Raw genomic sequence first — 18,316 nt, forward strand, 5'->3', positions numbered from 1 at the left:
GTCTTTCACACTTCTGTTTAACTCCCAAACCACCTCTGTTCAAAGGTTTTTTAGGCTTCATTTGCTGAGCATGCAGTGATTTTTGGACCTGAATCATGGGGATTTTCTGTTGCTGAATATTTGGACTCCATGTCAAATAAGCCATCTTTGCAAATATGAGACCATGACTTGGAACAAGAGATACCGATTAGGATTGTCTTTATTTTTGAGATTCTTGGTAGCTTGATAGTTTTCACAAGTAGCACTTTCATGTGCATATTAAGATATTCAACACATTCCTTCTATGAGTGATGGCTGTACTGCAACATACCAGCAGAAATTCAAGGAGATGTTTGTGGTGAAGATGGTGAAATATTTTTTGCAAAAGAAAATACCTCCTTAATTGTTAAATGTCAGTAAAGTAGTAGGTCAGTGATACAGCCAAGAACAACTTTGACGAGATCACAGCAGATTACATAACCCTTGGAAGGAAGATCAAGGAATACGGAGCACAAGTGGTCTTCTCGTCTATCCTCCCTGTGGAAGGAAGGGTCTGCGTAGGGATCATCGAATCAGAGGTAAATGTGTGGTTGCGTAGGTGGTGTAGCAGGGAAGGATTTGGTTTCTTTGACCATGAGATTCTGTTTCGTGATAGGGATTGCTGAGAAGAGACGGGATCCACCTCACTAAAAGAGGAAAGAGCATCTTTGCGGGCAGGCTTGCAAACCTAGTGAGGAGGGCTTTAAACTAGGTTTGTCGGGGAAGGTGACACAAGCCCTGAGGTAAGTGGGGAAGGAGGAGGGAACAATCAAGTGGGTTTCCTGGGTGAAGAGGAGAAAGCGGGGCAATTGGCCCCTTCTCTAAGATGTTTGTACACTAATGCCAGAAGCCTAGGAAACAAACAGGAAGAATTAGAGGCCCTGGCTCAGTCAAACAAGTATGAGGTGGTTGGAATAACGGAGAATTGGTGGGACGATTCGCATAACTGGAGCCCAGTCATGGAAGGCTATAAATTGTTTAGGAAGGACAGACGGGAGAAAGGGAGGAGGAGTTGCGCTCTATGTGAGGGAGCAGTGTGATTGCTCAGAGCTCCAGTATGAGGAAGGAAAAAATCCAGTTGAGCGTCTTTGGGTTAAGTTCAGAGGTGGAAGTAACAGAGGTGATGATGTAGTTAGTGTCTGTTATAGACCGCCAGATCAGGAAGATGAGATAGATGAGGCTTTCTTCAGGCAGCTAAGTGAAGCTTCCAAATCACAGGCCTTGGTTTTCGTGGGAGACTTTAATCATCTGGACATTTGTTGGGAGACCAATATATCAGCACACAGACAATCCAGGAAGTTTTCGGAGAATGTTGGGAATAACTTCTTGGTACAAGTGCTGAAGGAACTGACCAGGGGTTGTGCGCAACTTGACCTGCTGCTCACAAACAGGGAAGAACTAACAAAAGAAATACAAGTGGGAGGGAACCTGGGTTGCAGCGACCATGAGATCGTAGATTTCATGATCCGGACAAAAGTAAGAAAAGTGAGCAGTAACATACAGACCCTTGATTTCAGAAGAGCAGACTTTGACTCCCTGAGAGAATGGATGAGCAGGATCCCTTGGGAAATGAAGATGAAGGGGAAAAGAGTTCAAGAGAACTGGCAGTATTTTAAAGAAGCCTTACTGAAGGCACAGGAACAAACCATCCCACTGCATAGTAAGAAATGGAAACATGGTAGGCACCAGCTTGGCTTAACAGGGAAATCCTTAGTCAGCTTAAATTCAAAAAGGATGCATACAAGAAATGGAAACATGGACAGTTGACTGAGGAGTATAAACATATGGCTAGAGAATGCCGGACAGTAATCAGGAAAGCGAAAGCACAATTGGAACTGCAGCTGGCAAGGGATGTGAAGAGTAACAAGAAGGGTTTCTACAGGCATGTGAACAATAAACAGGTTATCAGAGAAGGTGTGGGGACATTACTGGATGAGAGAGGTAACCTAGTGACAGATGATGCAGGAAAAGCTGAAGTACTCAATGCTTTTTTTTGCCTCAGTCTTCACGGACAAAGTCAACTTCCCCAGGATGGTCCTAGATGATGCAGTATGGGAAACGGGGAGGGCAGCCATCTGTGGGGAAGGAACAAGTTCTGAGATCTAGAAAAACTAGATGTGCACAAGTCCATGGGTCTGGATTTAATGCACCCCAGGGTACTGAGGGAATTGGCAGAGGTCATTGCTGAACCTGTGGCCATTATCCTTGAAGACTCTTGGAGATCAGGGGAGATACTGGATGACTGGAAGAAGGCAAACGTAGTGCCCATCTTTAAAAAAGGAAAGAAGGACAATCCAGGGAACTATAGACCGGTCAGCCTTACCTCAATCCCTGGGAAAATAATGGAGGGAATCCTCAAGGAATCCATTTTGGAGCACTTGGAAGAAGGGAAAGTGATCAAAAGTAGCCAACATGGATTCACCAGGGGCAAGTCCTGCCTGACTAATCTGATTAGCTTCTATGATGAGGTAACAAGCTCTGTGTACAAGGGGAAGTCAGTGGATGTGATATACCTTGACTTCAGCAAGGCTTTTGATACTGTCTCCCACAACATTCTTGTCCCTAAGGAAAGAAGGATTGGATCCTTGGACTATAAGATGGATAGAAAGCTGGCTTGATGTTAGGGCCCAACGGGCAGTGGTCAATGGCTCAATATCTGGATGGTGGTGTGTTTCAAGCAGAGTGCTGCAAGGCTCAATTCTGGGGCCGGTGTTCAACATCTTTACTAATGACCTGGATGAGGGACTGGATTGCACCCTCAGCAAGTTTGTGGATGACACAAAACTAGGGGGAGAGGTAGATTCACTGGAGGGTAGAGAGAGAATCCAGAGGGACCTGGATAAATTGGAGGACTGGGCCAAAAGAAATCTGATGCGGTTCAATAAGGAGAAGTGTAGAGTCCTGCACCTGGGACAGAAGAATCCCAAGCATTGTTACAGGCTGGGGACCGACTGTCTCAGCAGCCGTACGATGGAAAGGGACCAAGGGGTCATGGTGGATGAAAGGCGGATATGAGTAAACACTGTGCCCTCGTAGCCAAAAGGCTAACGGCATACTAGGGTGCATTAGGAGGAGCATTTCGAGCAGATCTAGGGAAGTAGTTATTTCTCTGTGTTCGGCACTGGTGAGGCCACATCTGGAATATTGTGTCCAGTTTTGGGCCCCCCCAGTATAAAAAGGATGTGGATTTGCTGGAGCAGATTCAGCGAAGGGCAACAAAAATGATTAAGGGTCTGGAGCACAAGACCTATGAGGATAGGTTGAGGTATTTGGGCTTGTTTAGTTTACAGAAGAGAAGACTTAGGGGTGATTTAATAGCAGCCTTCAACTTACTGAAGAGGAGCTCTAAAAAGGAGGGTGAGAAACTGTTCTCAGTGGTGTCAGATGGCAGAACAAGGAGTAATGGTTTGAAGTTGAAGAGGGAGAGGTGTAGGTTAGATATTAGGAAAAACTACTTCACCAGGCGGGTGGTGAAGCATTGGAATGCGTTGCCTAGAGAAGTGGTGGATTCTCCATCCCTTGAGGTTTTTAAGTCCCAGCTGGACAAGGTCCTGGCTGGGATGACTTAGTGGGGGTTGATCCTGCTTGAAGCAGGGGGCTGGACTAGATGACCTCCTGAGGTCCCTTCCAGCCCTGTGATTCTGTGTGATTCTGTCTTTGCAGGTTAACATGAGGATGAAGCAGCCAGTTTTCTTCATGGCAAAAAGTTAGCAGAAGGGTGCTTTGGTACCAGATAGTCGTGCTCTCTGAAACGGCTTACAACTGAGAGTGCCAGTCTCTCATCAGACTGCCTGAAAACAGGGTAGTAACAGAGAGATAGCTATGCTAGTCTATATTCTGTCAAAACAAAAAAGCAGTCCAGTAGCACTTTAAAGACTAACAAAATCATTTATTAGGTGGTGAGCCAAGTGGTCTGAAGAAGTGGATCTATCCCATGAAAGCTTACCCCCTAATAGATGATTTTGTTAGTCTTTAAAGTGCTACTGCACTGGTTTTTTTTGTTTGTTTTGAAAACAGGGTAGCCACCCCACATGGGTGATATACTTTATAATTGGATTTTACCAAAACAGTAACAAATGTGCAGTCCTGGATCACTCTATTTTTCTTACTGTGGAACCAGAGACGTCCCCTTAGGGTCACCAGTCCCTCTTTATCACCCAGCTAAACTTTGTGATGAAAGTTTATTAAAATATAAAATCACCTCACATTGGGTTACTCAGAATCCCAAAGAGTTGATCACTTACTGTAGGTCAATGGATAATCTGTGTCTTGCACCAAAGAAAATGCTGACAGACAGTTTCTCTAGTTAACTAATTAAAGGATTATTAGATAAGGAAAATAAATGAGTTATTGAGAGAGAGACACAGGTAAGATACATTAACAGATGGGTCAAAGCTTGTAAATCATAAATGACAGCAGAGTTGTAATCTGCTAGTTTTTCATACATTTCTCACAATTACCTAGAATAGCTCTAAGGATCTCTGTCCATCACTCAGTATTCCACCCTGTCTGTGGATCCAAAGATACAGGATTGCTCCCAGAACCCATTCTTACAGCTGTCTTCTCCATAACGCAGTGTGGAAAGTATCTCCAGCGCAGGCTCTCCTTCTGACTAAACACAAACTGGGTCTGTGGATTTCCTATTGTTAGACACCTGGCCCATGCTTTGCAGGTAGCATGCTGCTTCATTTACAGTTCTAAGGCGCCAATCCTGTTCAATTGCAGATACATAGTACCATCCAAACAATTGTTCCTTTAGTTTCCATGAAGTTTAAACATGGAAGTATACACACGTGATCTAGGATTATCTAATTACAGGGTGCACATAAAGGAACTATGTTTGAGATATCAAATAGAACAGAGGTATGGGAAAACAATACAGTCAACATTTTTCATCTGTTCAAACAAGCGGATTGGCAGAAACACAAATTTTCGGCATTCCTTTGATATTCACAGAGAAGTAAATAGCCATTTTGTTTTAGACTGAGCTGGCCATCCTGCTAGACATCACCTCACTAGGGTTTATCTGGAAAGAGGAATGGGGTGAGCAGAGAAGGCAGCAAAATTTGCAGTTGGCCCAATGCTATTAGGTAAATCAGAAGTAAAGAGGACTGTAAGGAATTTCAGAGACCTAAACAAGCCAACCTAATGGGCAGCATGATGGCAGGTTATGTTCAGTGTTGATAAATGGAAGAATTTAAACTACACTTATACTATTTCAGAGCCTAAGGAAAGGGATTGGATGTTTCTTTATACAGTTCATTTCAGACTTCTGCTCAATGTACAGCTACAGTCAGACCAATATGTTAGGATGTATCAGGAATAGAATGGAAATTAATATGGAAAATATTAGCATGCTAATATAGCTATTAGTGAGGCAGCCTCCAGAATTCAGTATGAAGTACAAGCCAAAAGGGTGTTCCATACTTAAAGGAGTTTTTAAAAAAGTGACCAGACAAATCAAGGTCATAGGAAAAATTCATATGGAAAAGAGTTGGGAAAGACTACAGTAAACCCTCGATTTAGTGGACCCCGATTTAAGACTTCAGAAATAACGGATGCTGTCTGCCAGCCTCTCCCCCGCTCCCCCCCAGTGCCAATAAATAAATCAGTACCAGCAACTCACCAGAGCTGCTGGGGCCACCTCTGCTAGAGCTGCCATGTGCACCTCCCACCTTGCAAGGTGTGTCTGTTCCTGCAGATTCAGATTCAGCTGACTTTCGGCATTAAGGGACACCCCTTCCCCTTTATTAGTCTGTTAAATCAAGGGTTTACTATATTTTCTTTAGAAAGGAGATGAGGGGACATGATAAAATTATATAAAATGATGAATGGTCTTGAAGTTAAATTTGGAATTTATGTTCTCCCTGTCTCCTAATAAGAGAACAGAGGAACATTGAATTAAATTGAAAAGTGGCAAATCTCAAAACTCATAAAAGGAAGTACTTTTTCACACAATGTGCAATTTGACCGTGGAACACATTGTTACAGGAAGTCATGAAGGACCAGAAGTTGGCAAGATTAAAGCAAAGATTGGACATTTATATGGAAAACAAGAATATCCTGTTTTAATAATAATAAAATGTTGGGATGTTAAACCTTTTGCCTTAGGGCTTAGGCCAAAGTGCAGTTATTAGATATCAGCATGAGAACAAATGTAGTAGATAGGTGATCCAACATCTGTTTAGTTTTTGGGATTGTTTCGTGGTTTGTTTTACAGTTTCACTTGACACATCTGGCAGTCGTCTTTCTTAGAGACAGGATACTGAACTAGATGAACTTGGGTGTGATTTAATATGGCAGTTGCTACACTCCCTTTACATTAATTGCAATTAGCTCATTAATTATTCATATCTGTATTTTAGACAGTTAAAGCTACATTAGGATGATCATTGACTGGGGACAGTGCTGTAACTGGACTGAGGTAAGTGCAGAATCTCATGGGTCAACCAGAGTTTCAGTGGTTCGAAACAAAATTATTTATTTTTTTCCTGCCCTAACTTCTGACAAAAATAAAATGTAGTGACCTTAAACCTTTGTGATCTTGTTTGCCTTTCTCTTTTAATCTTCTTGTCCAGTCCTTCCAATTCATTTTCCATCTCCACATTCCATTATTCCAACTTCCTATTTTTCCTACCATGTTAGATGTCTACTTCAATTAAGATCTCCTATGTCTTTTTAGTTCCTAAAAGATCTTTTCCCTTCTTCACTACACCTAGTCCCAGTCCACCCCAACAACTGGTATTTCTTTCAGATGAGTACTGTTCCACCTTATGCCTTAGATCAAACGTCAGGGCAGACACAATAGGCTGCATCTGCCCCTTTTCAGTGATCTTCAGAAGCCTCCAAATGTGAGAAATGAAATAAGAGAAAGGAGATTGGTGCAGAGAAAACATGTTTCAGATGTCAGCAACCTCCTTTCCTTGTCGCAAAGGTATCTTCTATTCAGGGTGTTGCTTGAAGAAGGCAATAAGGTACAAAGCTTTGCACCACTGAAAGGTGGATTACATCTTGGATCACTTACCCGGGAGTGGTGACCACTGCGTTGCTGAGGAAGGAATACAAGGGTAGCTGAGAACAGTGTGAAATAGAGCGCTGAAGCTGCTCTGAGAGTAGATATTTATGTGGAGGGGCACAGTCACTTGAGCATTACCAGGTTCAGTATCTCAGCAGCCCTTCCTGCCAGTAGTGTCTGAGCTTCAGTGTTCTAAGTGTTACTGGATGCCACTCTAGGACAATCACAGTTGATTATGATATTGTTGTTGGAAATAATACATGCTACTGGGACTTCTTACAGAGTGCAGTAATTCAGCACAATTTTCTGCACTTGATGTTGCATGAGCTTGAACTGTTTCTCTCTTTCACGAATACATTGATTTCAAAGTTCGTTTTGACTTACATTTTTATAAGGAAGTAAGTCATTCCACCAGCGCTGAGATTCCATTTGCTCAATGGATATCTAATTTGTGAAAATATAAATGGATAATAAATACAACTATGTCTGGTAAATACATTTCACTGAAGGGGAATAAGAATTGTGCTGTGAGGATCCCAAGCTGAGGAAGAGGATGAGATTTTACTCTGCTTTCTTTCCCCTTTCCTGTCTTTACCTTCCTCTCACCCATTGACGGTTGGAGGAAATGGAAAAGGACTGACCAGTTTACTCACAGAGGCTAGGGCTACACTGTGGCCCTATATCAAAATAACTTAGGCAATTTGCATTGTGTAAATTGTGTCAGTTATTTTGAGGGAACTTATTTTGGACCTGGTGTCGACTACACTGCAACAGAGTTCGAAGTAAGTGCCTATTTCGAACTTTCCGCTACGCCTCATATGACAAGGGGTAGCAGGAATGAAATACCATGCTCTAAATAGCCCTGTTTGGCTGCAGGGTTTCTATGCGTGATAGAGATGTATCCCACAACAGAAACTATGGTGTAACCTTAGCCACAATGAATAAAAACCATGATGTTACACAATTTAATTGTTCCAGACACAGACAGGTGCTGAGGTGGCAGTACAAGAGTTGGCTGAGTAGTGTGGTAAAAATTAACACAATTTAAAACTCAATTCCATTATATTTGTAACTCTTATTGGGTAACAGTGTATTTTTATGGAGTAATAGTGTAGGCAAACAGAAGGCAGGTATAATGTTAGTGTTCATGGGCCATCAGGAAATTTGGTTGCAGAGAAAGATTTACTTTTGGAAGAGGGTTGGAGGGAGACCCTTTTTGAGGGAACTAGAGTAGAGGAATTTTGGCAATAGGGAACTACCACCAGACGCTGTGGATAAAGGACATACATGAGTCAGGAAAGGGGAACTAGGAGATAGAGGAAACCTTAAACTTCCATAACTCCCCAGAAAGACAAAAAGGAGAGAAGCCAAGTTTTTCCAGTTCCCAAAAGAAAGCATATGGAAGATGCTCCCTGCACATGCTGAAGAATGGGGGCATGACCTGCTGGTCTTCCCTGAAGCCAAAAAGATACTGGCATATAAAGGGAGGCATCTCTGGGGGAGAGTCGATTGTGTAAATGACTCAATTACAGGGTGTTGCTGTGAGTGCTAACAGATAACAATCCACTAAATAGTGGTAGTGTTCAATGTGTGCTATGCAGGTGGAGACAAGGCACTATGCTCCTGTTCTAGGCACTGTCTTTTGTGTGTTCCCATAAACACCTTTTCAGGAACACAGGACTTATCCATTAGGACTGCCAGGCACTCAACACTGCAAATATCCCATTATCAATTACTTTAATTTACAACAAAGATCAACACCCCATTTCTAAACTTAGTACAGGAGGGTAAAAGTAGAAGACTTTCAATGAGATCATTGCCACATGAGCCCCATGCTGAATAGTCACAGAGAGGTAGCCATGTTAGTCTATATCATCACAAAACAAAAAAAAAAATCATGTAGCACTTTAGGGACTAACAAAATCATTCATTCATTGATGAGCTTTTGTGGGCAGACCCACTTCTTCAGATTTGGACATTCTGAGCTGTGCACATGCAATTGCTCTCGTAACTCCTGGTAAGATAGATCTGTGCCAAAACACTTTGCTTTTGGTTTCCAGGAATTCTGGATCTGAATACTGGGCCTTGGATCCCTCTCCACTTTATTAAATGTGATCAGTTATAAAAATTAATGCTATTTATTTTGTTGGTCCATTTATGGTACTTTCATATCCCTTTAGCTACCCCTTTTTTCAGTGACTTTGATCAGCAAGGTCAAAGTCACTGAACAGGTGCACTAATTCAGCTCAGACAAGTTCCTGTGGAGGTAATGCTCATATGCTCATTTGTCATTATTTGTGCTAACAGAACTCTAGCAACTTCAGAGTTTAATTCAACACCTGTGCAGCTGCATCACTGGAAGCACTGGAAACCATAGCATAGATAGGCACTTGTTTTTATAATAATCAGACTCTTTCACGAGTGTATTTCAGAGTTATTGTGTATATATTCCCCATTGCATCTCAGTGTGAGGGTTGTTGCTCTTCAGTCAGCAGGTTCTTTCCTATGCCAATATGGCATCTCTGCAGAGTGACTGCTGAAAATTACTTACAACAGGAAAAAATGCATGAAACTGAAGTGAGTTAATTCACAGTCCTGCAGACCAGGAGTCCTGCAGCATAGTGAGGAATATTTTTTGAGGGGGAGGAGGTGTTTCCTGTGAGTTTTTCTACCCATTCATTAACATCTGCACCTTGCCCAGGGCAAAGGGTGCTTGGGTGAGTATTAAGTATCGGAGGGGTAGCTGTGTTAGTCTGGATCTGTAACAGCAACGAAGGGTCCTGGGGCACCTTATAGACTAACAGAAAAGTTTTGAGCATGAGCTTTCATGAGCACAGTGCGTCTGTGCTCACGAAAGCTCATGCTCAAAACTTTTCTGTTAGTCTATAAGGTGCCACAGGACTCTGGGTGAGTATTGTGAGGAGCCTTTTGTGGAGGGAGTAAGGAAGGTGCTATGTAAACCTGAGGATAGGGGATGGCTGCCAATTGTTGTTGGATGTATTCCTGGAAGTTTCATGCTTTTTAAGGACATAATTTTGACAGAAAGATTAATCTTTAATTCCTGGACAGGCCAGACGAGTTGGCAACCCTAAGGGCTAAATGCATATTGTACAGCTGAGGAAAGCCTGGGTAATTCTCTGCTTACCTGCCGTGCGGACTCGGCCCCAGCTCCCCTGCCGTCCAAATACCCACGCTCAGAGCAGGGGTGCTGCATTTCCAGGCAGGGGGGTGCAGCGCCACCCCCCGCTCCAGCAGCGCTGTAGTTCAGGAGCCGGTTGCTTGACAGCCCGGGGCTGCTCTTTGTTGACGGAGGGCTGTGGTTCTGGGCTTTTGTTGCAACACGTCCCCCAGCGTCCGGGGCGAGTTCCCCAGCGCGTCCCCAGGGGCCGCGGGAGGGCGCTGCAGCGAGGCGCCTGGCACTACAACTCCCGGCGGGCCTTGCGGTTGCTGGGCGCGCACAGCCTGCTGGGGCCGGGCTGGGCGCGGGGCCGGCGCCCGCGGTGGGTAGCGGCAGAGGAGGACGAGGAGGAGACACGACCGTTGGCCGCCGGCTTCATTCATCGCCGCTGCCCTTCCCCCCCTCCCCCGCGTGCTGTGCCCGGCCGGGCGCCCGCCGCCATGGAGGCGCTGATCCCCGTCATCAACAAGCTGCAGGACGTGTTCAACGCCGTGGGCGCCGATATCATCCAGCTCCCGCAGATCGTGGTGGTGGGGACGCAGGTGAGCGGCCCGGCCCGGCCCCTCCGTGGCGGCGGTGAAGGGCGCTGGCCCGGCGCGCGGGGGGGCTGCCTGCGCGCGGGGGAAAGGGAACCTCCTTGGTTAGAGCCGCCTGGGCGCGCCCAGCGCCCGCCCTTGCCCGGAAGGCGGGGCAGGTCTGCGCCCCCTCCGGCAGGTGGCCCGAGCGAGGGGGAGGCGCGACGCGACCGGCTCCAAATGTCCCTCTCCCGCTGAAGGTGACTGCGCTGCTGTCCCCTCGGGCCACCGCTAGGCCCCCGTTGTGTTCTGCCCGTGAGCGTTCTGCTGCTGGGGCCTACAGCGTTGGAAAGGGGGCGCAGTAGCGAGAGAGGGCGGGTAAGGGTATTCGTAGCGCGGCATCTCTGCCAGCCCCTGCTGTCTTCCAGGGTCATTTCCCGCCCCGGGGCTTGACTCCTGTGGCAGGGCCGTTTTGGTGCAGCTGTTTGAAAACCACAAGCCGCGCAAATTACTGTTTGAGTCTAGCCCTGCGAGGAGGGTTTAGAAACCAAACTCCTGCTCTATGGTTGTTTAAAGGGATGAAAGCAACTTAAAAGTGACCTGTAGTATTTTCAACCCGAGTTATAAAACGGTGGACAGCTAATCCAGGTTTTTATATAGCAGACTGAAAATAATGCTTAGGGAAGGTGCTTGAACCTAAAGATTGAGTACAAAGACACAAAACGAAATGAGTTAAAATTGATTTTTTTTCTTCATTGTCTACGCTTGGAGAAATGTGAAAGTAAAGCACATAAGTAGTAACCAAATAATTAATGTTATGTTTAAAAAAAAAATACCAAAACTTCTATTTTTAGTAGTCTGAGGCACTTAGTCTAGTAGATTAAACAAGTTTACCATAGCTTCTTAACAAAGATAGTAGTCCTGTAGCACCTTTATAGACTAACAGTATTATTTATTAGGTGATGAACTTTCATGGGAAAGACCCACTTCCAACAAAGAAAGCAATCCTGTAGCACCTTAAAGACTGACAATATTATTTTTAGGTGATGGTCTTTCCCACAAAAGTTCCACTTCTTCAGATCTGAAGAAGTGGGGCTTTCCCAGAAAGGTTCATCACCTAAAAATAGTAATAAAAGCAAAAAAGCAGTCAGTTGCATTTGGAGAGAGAGATGACATCTGTCTGGCTCTTGGCGATTTTTTTCATGTTGTTGATGGATCTCCATTCCAAATGGCTGAATGTAGTGCCTTGCATGTTGAATAGTGACAGACTAACATGGCTATCTCTCTGTCACTAAAAATGTCAGCCTTTAAATTGCTCCTATCAGGGACCAAGGGAGTGGGCGAGTGCAGCCTGCCCACGACTGAAAGGTCCCCCTCAACAGGGAATCCAGTAAAATAACATGGCCCCCAAATGATTACGGGGGACAACTAAAGAGAGAAACAGGGATGGGCATGGAGGTTGAAGGTTAAAAATGAGGGAGCCGGAAGGGGATACCAAGTAGAGAACTCCGGACAACACCCACTGCTCCTCGAAGGCATGGAGGCAGCCAGTGGCCTCTGCTCGGAGTCATGATCAGAGACCGGAACAGAAGTAGGCCCCACAGTCACAGGCCTCTTCTCCAGCCAGCCTCCTTTTCCTGGTATTGTATATGCCTACTTTGGCCATGACCAGGAGGAGGCTGACGAGGAGGTCCCGTGACATCGTAGAGCTACGGATAGGGGGTGTGAGGATCGGAAAGTGTGGGGAGAAGTGCAGCCAGAACCTCAGCAAGAGGTTCTGGAGGAGCCTGAAGAGGGGCTGCTACCTGCAGCACTCAAGATAGATGTGCACCAGGGTCTCCCTCACGCCACAGAAAGAACAGGTGTCTGGGAGGGGGGCGAACCGTGCCAGGTACATGCCTGTGCTCACTGCCCCATGCAGGCTCCTCCAGCTTATGTCCCCGGTGGGCAGTGGGACTAAGGTGGAAATGAGGCTGGCCCACTGGGGCTCTCCATCCCCCGTTGGTTCTAAGAGATCCTGCCACTTGTGTTCGGGGTGGGACACGAGGATGGGGAAGTGGAGCGTGTGGAGCACAAGTGTGTACAGATGACGTCTTGGCATGGTTCGGAAGGGGACCTGCCAGGTGTGCAGCTAGCTGGGGTGATGAGTGGGAGGTGGTTGGGTGGGCTTGCAGGGCTGTGGGCCTATGGAGAGATCCGGAGGCCCAGGGGTCAGGGGGGGCTGAGTGCACCCTCTTGCAGGACCTGGCCAAGGTAGACTCGAGAAGCGGGCAGCAAAGCGGCCCTCACCTCCTGGAGTACGCAACGGGCAGTACGTAGGATGGAGAGCTCCATGCGCGGGCGAGCACCAGGGCCTCCATCCAGTCTCCCTGGTCATGGTCCAGGAGTTCTCTGATTCTGGTGATTCTGCCCAGGACCAACCTCCAGCACACCGTGGGGGGACTCCACTGCCTGCACACAGAAGTAGGGATTGTGTAGCAGGGGCTCTGCGAGGAGGTCTTTCCCTACGGTGGCCCCTAAAGACCTTGTGGCTGAAAGCAGCTGCCAGGTGCAGAGGAGGTCCTGGTAGAAGGCCGCAGCTCCGAGAGGTCTCGCAGATGACCTCTCAAGGGCAGATAAAGGAGCTGCTGGTCATATCGGAGCCCTCGGAAGTGACAGAAGAAAGCATGCGCCAGCATGCTCCACGCTGGACTGTCTGCACCAGTGCTGTTAAGGAGTCCTTGCAGGACCTGGAGGCGGAAGACATGGACCTGGGTGTGCAAGTAAGTCAGGCTCTGTCCCCCCTCCTCCAGGGGAAAATGGAGAACCGCTTCAGGGGACCTAGTGCGGTCCTGGCCAAGAGAAGTCCAGAACCAATTTCTGGAGGCTGGCCAGGGACTCTGGGGGTGGGACCAGGGTGTTGAGAGCGTGCGAGAGCATGGACAGGACATGTTGATTAAGCACCAGTGCCCTCCCTTGTGGGGAGAGGCACCGGAGCAGTCCTGTCCACCTCCGCAACCACTCAGCCACCCTGCCCTCTAAACCCTGCCAGTTCTCTAGCGGGGAGGGATGTGTGGCGGATAGAAAGACACTGAGATAGGGCAGCGGACCTGTGCTCCACTGAATGGCCTGAAGCATGGGTGGGAGGCAGCCCGTCCACCACTTGCCATTCATGAATGCATAGGGCAAATAACGGCCTTAATATCCTTCCTTACAACACAAGTAGTTTGAATAGTCCACCTTATGTAGTGTGACCAGGTGTCCCATTTTGAAAAAGACAGTCCAATATTTAAGCCCTTCTGCAGTTGTCTCACCTTCCCTTAAAAAGCAAATTATATCATATTTGCAGTCGCCCCCACATCATTACTGGCAGGTCTTGTTGCTGGCCGGATCCCTGTTTGCCAGCAGTGAGTGGGATGTCCAGTAGCTGACAGTGACGGTGGGTTTGCCGAGCTGCAGCATGCAGGCTGGTTGCTGTCCATCTGGTCCATCATTGCAGCCCCTGCTGCATGCCAGCTCTCTGCCAGCCGGAATCCATCTTCTCCCACCCTTTGTCATCCCCCACTCCCCATCCTGTTTCTGCCAAGCACAACAAGCAGTGGTGGCAGGGGACTTGTTGGCTCTGCTGCTCACCCATTGGTCCTTCACATGCTCCCCCACTTCTTGTCTTCTCTCCGCTATGCCTTTTCATGCCACCCAGCCCCACTGCTTCTCCATGTTCCCCTTTGTGGAGTGTATCCCTTCCCAGCGATTCTGCATGCCCCGATGTGTTGTCTGAGGAAGACATGGTTCTAGGTATCAGGAGAGGTGGGTCTGTGCTGGGGGCCCAGTCAGGCAAGGAGGGTGGAGAGCACTACCCAGGGAGGGTTAGGTCAGATGGGCATCCCACTGTGTGAGAGAGGTGTATGGGAGTGCGCATGTGTCCATTTCCTCATGTAAACCCTAAAGTCCTAAAGATTAGAAGGTAGATAAATAGTGAGTAGCTGGATTCTTCTTATGTTTAACAGAGGCTCGGTCAACTTGACGTTAATTTGAATATTTGTACTTTGCATTTCTGATTGCCGCTGAACTTACTTGACTACAGGTAATTTTTACCAGGTGTTCCTTCTTCAACATAGGGAAGTAGGGTCACCCTAATGCTCAGTATTCTGCTTTTTATATTCATAACAGCTGTGTATTCAATAATTTCATAATTATCCCACTTACAGACTTTGTAGATGGGGGTTTCATGACACTGTATTAAAGGGCTTTGCAGAGTCCAGATAAATTGCCTCCTTCCTAATATTTTAAAAGCATAAATAATTATCATATTTTTAGCTGTGATTTGAATCTGTGTTGATTCTTCTCCGTGAAATTATAGCCTCTCGTTAACGTTTGTTTATGGCTTTACGGATTTCTGGAGACTCCTCAAATTTCTTAATTTATTACATTACCTTGATTATCTTATTTTCAGTACATCTTGAAATGAACTTCCCAAGATTCTCTGTGAAGGCCAGTTACTTCAGAATTCCGTGGTTAAATGCCAGATATCCCTGATATTCTTTTAAGATGTGTATTTTCCTAGTACCTTGCTTGCATGTGAAGGCTTTCTTTAATATTTTGTCTGTTTTCCTTTTGACTTTTCAAATCTGTTTCTATATTCTCCATCTACCTTATTGTTTGTTGAAAATGGACGCTGTCAATGAATTTTTCTCATTTTTTGTGTTTGTTTCTCTCCTTAGCTGGCCTTATTTTTATATACTACTTGGAGAGGAAAATTGTTTAATTATTCTGTAATCAAATTTCACAGGTCATTTTTGTTCTGTGTTGTAATGGTTTTATTCTCTATGTATATAATATTTCATACATTGCTTATGTCTTTTTCTTCCCATGATGCATGTTATGTTTTCCTGCATGCAGTGTGGATCCTATTGTTCCTACAATATTTTTAGCTAGAAATTGCCCATATGCCTCAGGCATACACTTAATTTATCTTTGTATGCTTTGGATTTACCCCATATGCTCCTCTGCTCCATGGGTTTGTGATTCGTCATTTCCTACATTCCTTGAAAACGTGCATTGATGAACTTTAACATCCCATTTTTTCTCTTCATAGACACATTTCAGTCCTCGTTATAAACTATTTCTTAGCTAGGATCTGGTCTCTTTTATTCAGACACCTCTGCCACTCTAGTCATGTTCTGTTGCTCAAGCCAGTGTGAGAATTGTTCATTTTCCAGTTCTCTCCAGGCACTTCCTAAAGCAGCAGTTTTGGGTCAGAGGATATTTCGATAACATTCCTGTGAGCCTTAGCAAAAATAGCTGTGGTGTTACTGCAGCAAACTCTTGAGAAGCGCAGTTTCAATTTGTGCTTAACTTGCATGAATGCCGGAAATAAAGAGGCTGTGTGGACGTGCCCCAGCCATCAAAAAGCCAGTCTGTCACCGGCCCCTTATGCATGAAAAAATTCAGGCGTAAGGGGCTGGTGACAGGGGCTTTTTGCTGGCAGGGGTATGTCCACACAGCCTCTTTACTGCCGGCACCCACCTCTGCCAAGACCGAACTCTCATGCAGCTATGCTAATGAGCCACGCAACCATGTTAATGAGCAGCCATTTGCAATTTCGAGGTTGCTTATTAGCATGGAGCTGCCAGGAAAGCTGAGCTGTGTTGACCCAGCCTGAATGCAAGTTAAGTGCAAATCAAAACACCCCAGCCCCTAGTTCCCCCAGCTGGGGAGCCCAGCAGGCACACAGCTGCTTGCGGCGCAGTTTCTCCAAGATGGGAGAAACCACACCACAAGCAGCTGTGTGCCCCCAGCTGGGAGAAGCAGGGGACCGTGTGGCTGCCCCCACACACTTGCCCCACCTGGGAGGAGCCTGCAGCCACACCGCTTCTCTCAGCCAGGGGAAACAGGCGGCTGGAACAGCAGCAGAGTGCTGCTGCTCCCTGGCTTCCCCCCTCCTTTGGCTCTGTGTTAGCTTTGTGCGTTATCAAATAGCATGAAAAGGCAGCGACTGCGAATACTGTATAAGCAACACAGACACAAATCCACAAGTGCAGTGGAACCATTCTGATGTCATCTTATATCTTATTTTGATCTGTGGTTAAGACTTGTTACTTACAGTGCCTTACAGAATGTCCTCAACATAATAGCACAAACCACTACAATAAAAAGAAAGGAGTAAGACTGATCATTCCCAAAACCATCAGGCTGGGTCAACACAGCTCAGCTTTCCTGGCAGCTCCATGCTAATGAGCAGCCTCAAAATTGCAAATGGCTGCTCATTAAAATGGTTGCGTGGCTCATTAGCATAGCTGCATGAGAGTTCAGTCTTGGCAGAGGTGGGTGCCGGCAGTAAAGAGGCTGTGTGGACGTATCCCTGCCAGCAAAAAGCCCCTGTCACCAGCCCCTTATGCCTGAATTTTTCATGCATAAGGGGCCGGTGACAGATTGGCTTTTTGCTGGCTGGGGCACGTCCACACAGCCTCTTTATTCCCAGCACTCCCCTCTGCAGTGACTAAGCTCTCACACGGCTATGCTCATGAGCAGCCATTTGCAATTTTGGGGCCGCTCATTTGCGTGGAGTTTCTGGGAGAGCTGCACCATGTAGACCCAGCCTCTATGTAGCTGAATATTATACTATACATACAAAATACGTGTGTAAGACGTATCGCTGAACTTAATTGCATATAGTACAAAATTAGGTCTGGATTCAAGCAGATGACAAAAACTCATGACTCATTATGCACAGTGAGACTACTGTCACATTTATCCATCATAAGACGACATTTAATCCAAATGGCTATGAATGAGGTAGCTTTACTCATCCGATTTATAATTTACCTTCTGTAAGGGCTTCTTAGAAATCATTGTCTCCCACTGATTTAAGGTAAAATAGGGACTAACTTAGTAATAAAGAAATTCTTCCCGCTATACCATTACAGAAATGAGTAGGTGTAAAATTGTTGATTTACCAGTGCACCACAAGCATGACTGGGATAGTATTTTCAGGGAGGTATTATACTTTTTCACCTGTGCTTGTTAGTAGCACTTCTGAAATTGACTTTCAGACTTTGTCTGTCTTCTGGTTTATTCACTCATGTTTTGCTGCTGGTTTGGGGCTTCCTATTGGAAAGTTCCTAAATGTACTTCCCATTATTTAAATACAGCTTTTCTGCATGGATCTTTCAAACAGAACAGCTGTTTTAGGCTATTAATTGCTGGGAGTATTGCCCAGATTTGGGATTTCTATTATTTTTCTAATCTTGAAGAGTGTGGTGTCCTCAGTATTCTAATGATAGAACCACTCTGAGTTTCATAAAGTTACATGTCAGTTTCTGCCATAGCAGCTATCCAATGCAGCCACTGTACAGTATTCTGTTAGATAAGAGTATAATTCTCATAGCAGGGTACTGTTTGGGAACCCGGGTGTACACTGTGAGCTGCTGAAATTCAGGGGAGAGTGTCCCAGGTCAGGATATCCTCCTGGAGAGTTGGTACTTGAACAAACTAAATCTTGACGAGTACATTTTGGCTGTGTCTCCATGTGTGGCAAGCTAATGAGATATATGGAAGATGCTAATGAGTCACATATGCAAATTTTCTGTGCCTCATTAGCATATCGGCATG

The 18,316-nt window shown here is 45.8% G+C and overlaps 1 protein-coding gene across 3 annotated transcripts in view; it reads left to right on the forward strand.

The window, feature by feature from the left end:
• Positions 1-10,519: 10,519 nt before the first annotated feature.
• Positions 10,520-18,316, forward strand: part of DNM1L (dynamin 1 like) — a 67,955-nt gene continuing 60,158 nt past the window's right edge. For all 3 annotated transcript variants that reach the window (XM_075006747.1, XM_075006756.1, XM_075006765.1), the window contains exon 1: positions 10,520-10,753. In XM_075006747.1, the coding sequence (XP_074862848.1) occupies positions 10,652-10,753 (102 nt within the window). In that variant the 5' untranslated portion in view covers positions 10,520-10,651. The remainder of the gene's footprint in view (positions 10,754-18,316) is intronic.

Source organism: Carettochelys insculpta, chromosome 1 (assembly GCF_033958435.1).
Source record: "Carettochelys insculpta isolate YL-2023 chromosome 1, ASM3395843v1, whole genome shotgun sequence".
NCBI lineage: Eukaryota > Metazoa > Chordata > Testudines > Carettochelyidae > Carettochelys > Carettochelys insculpta.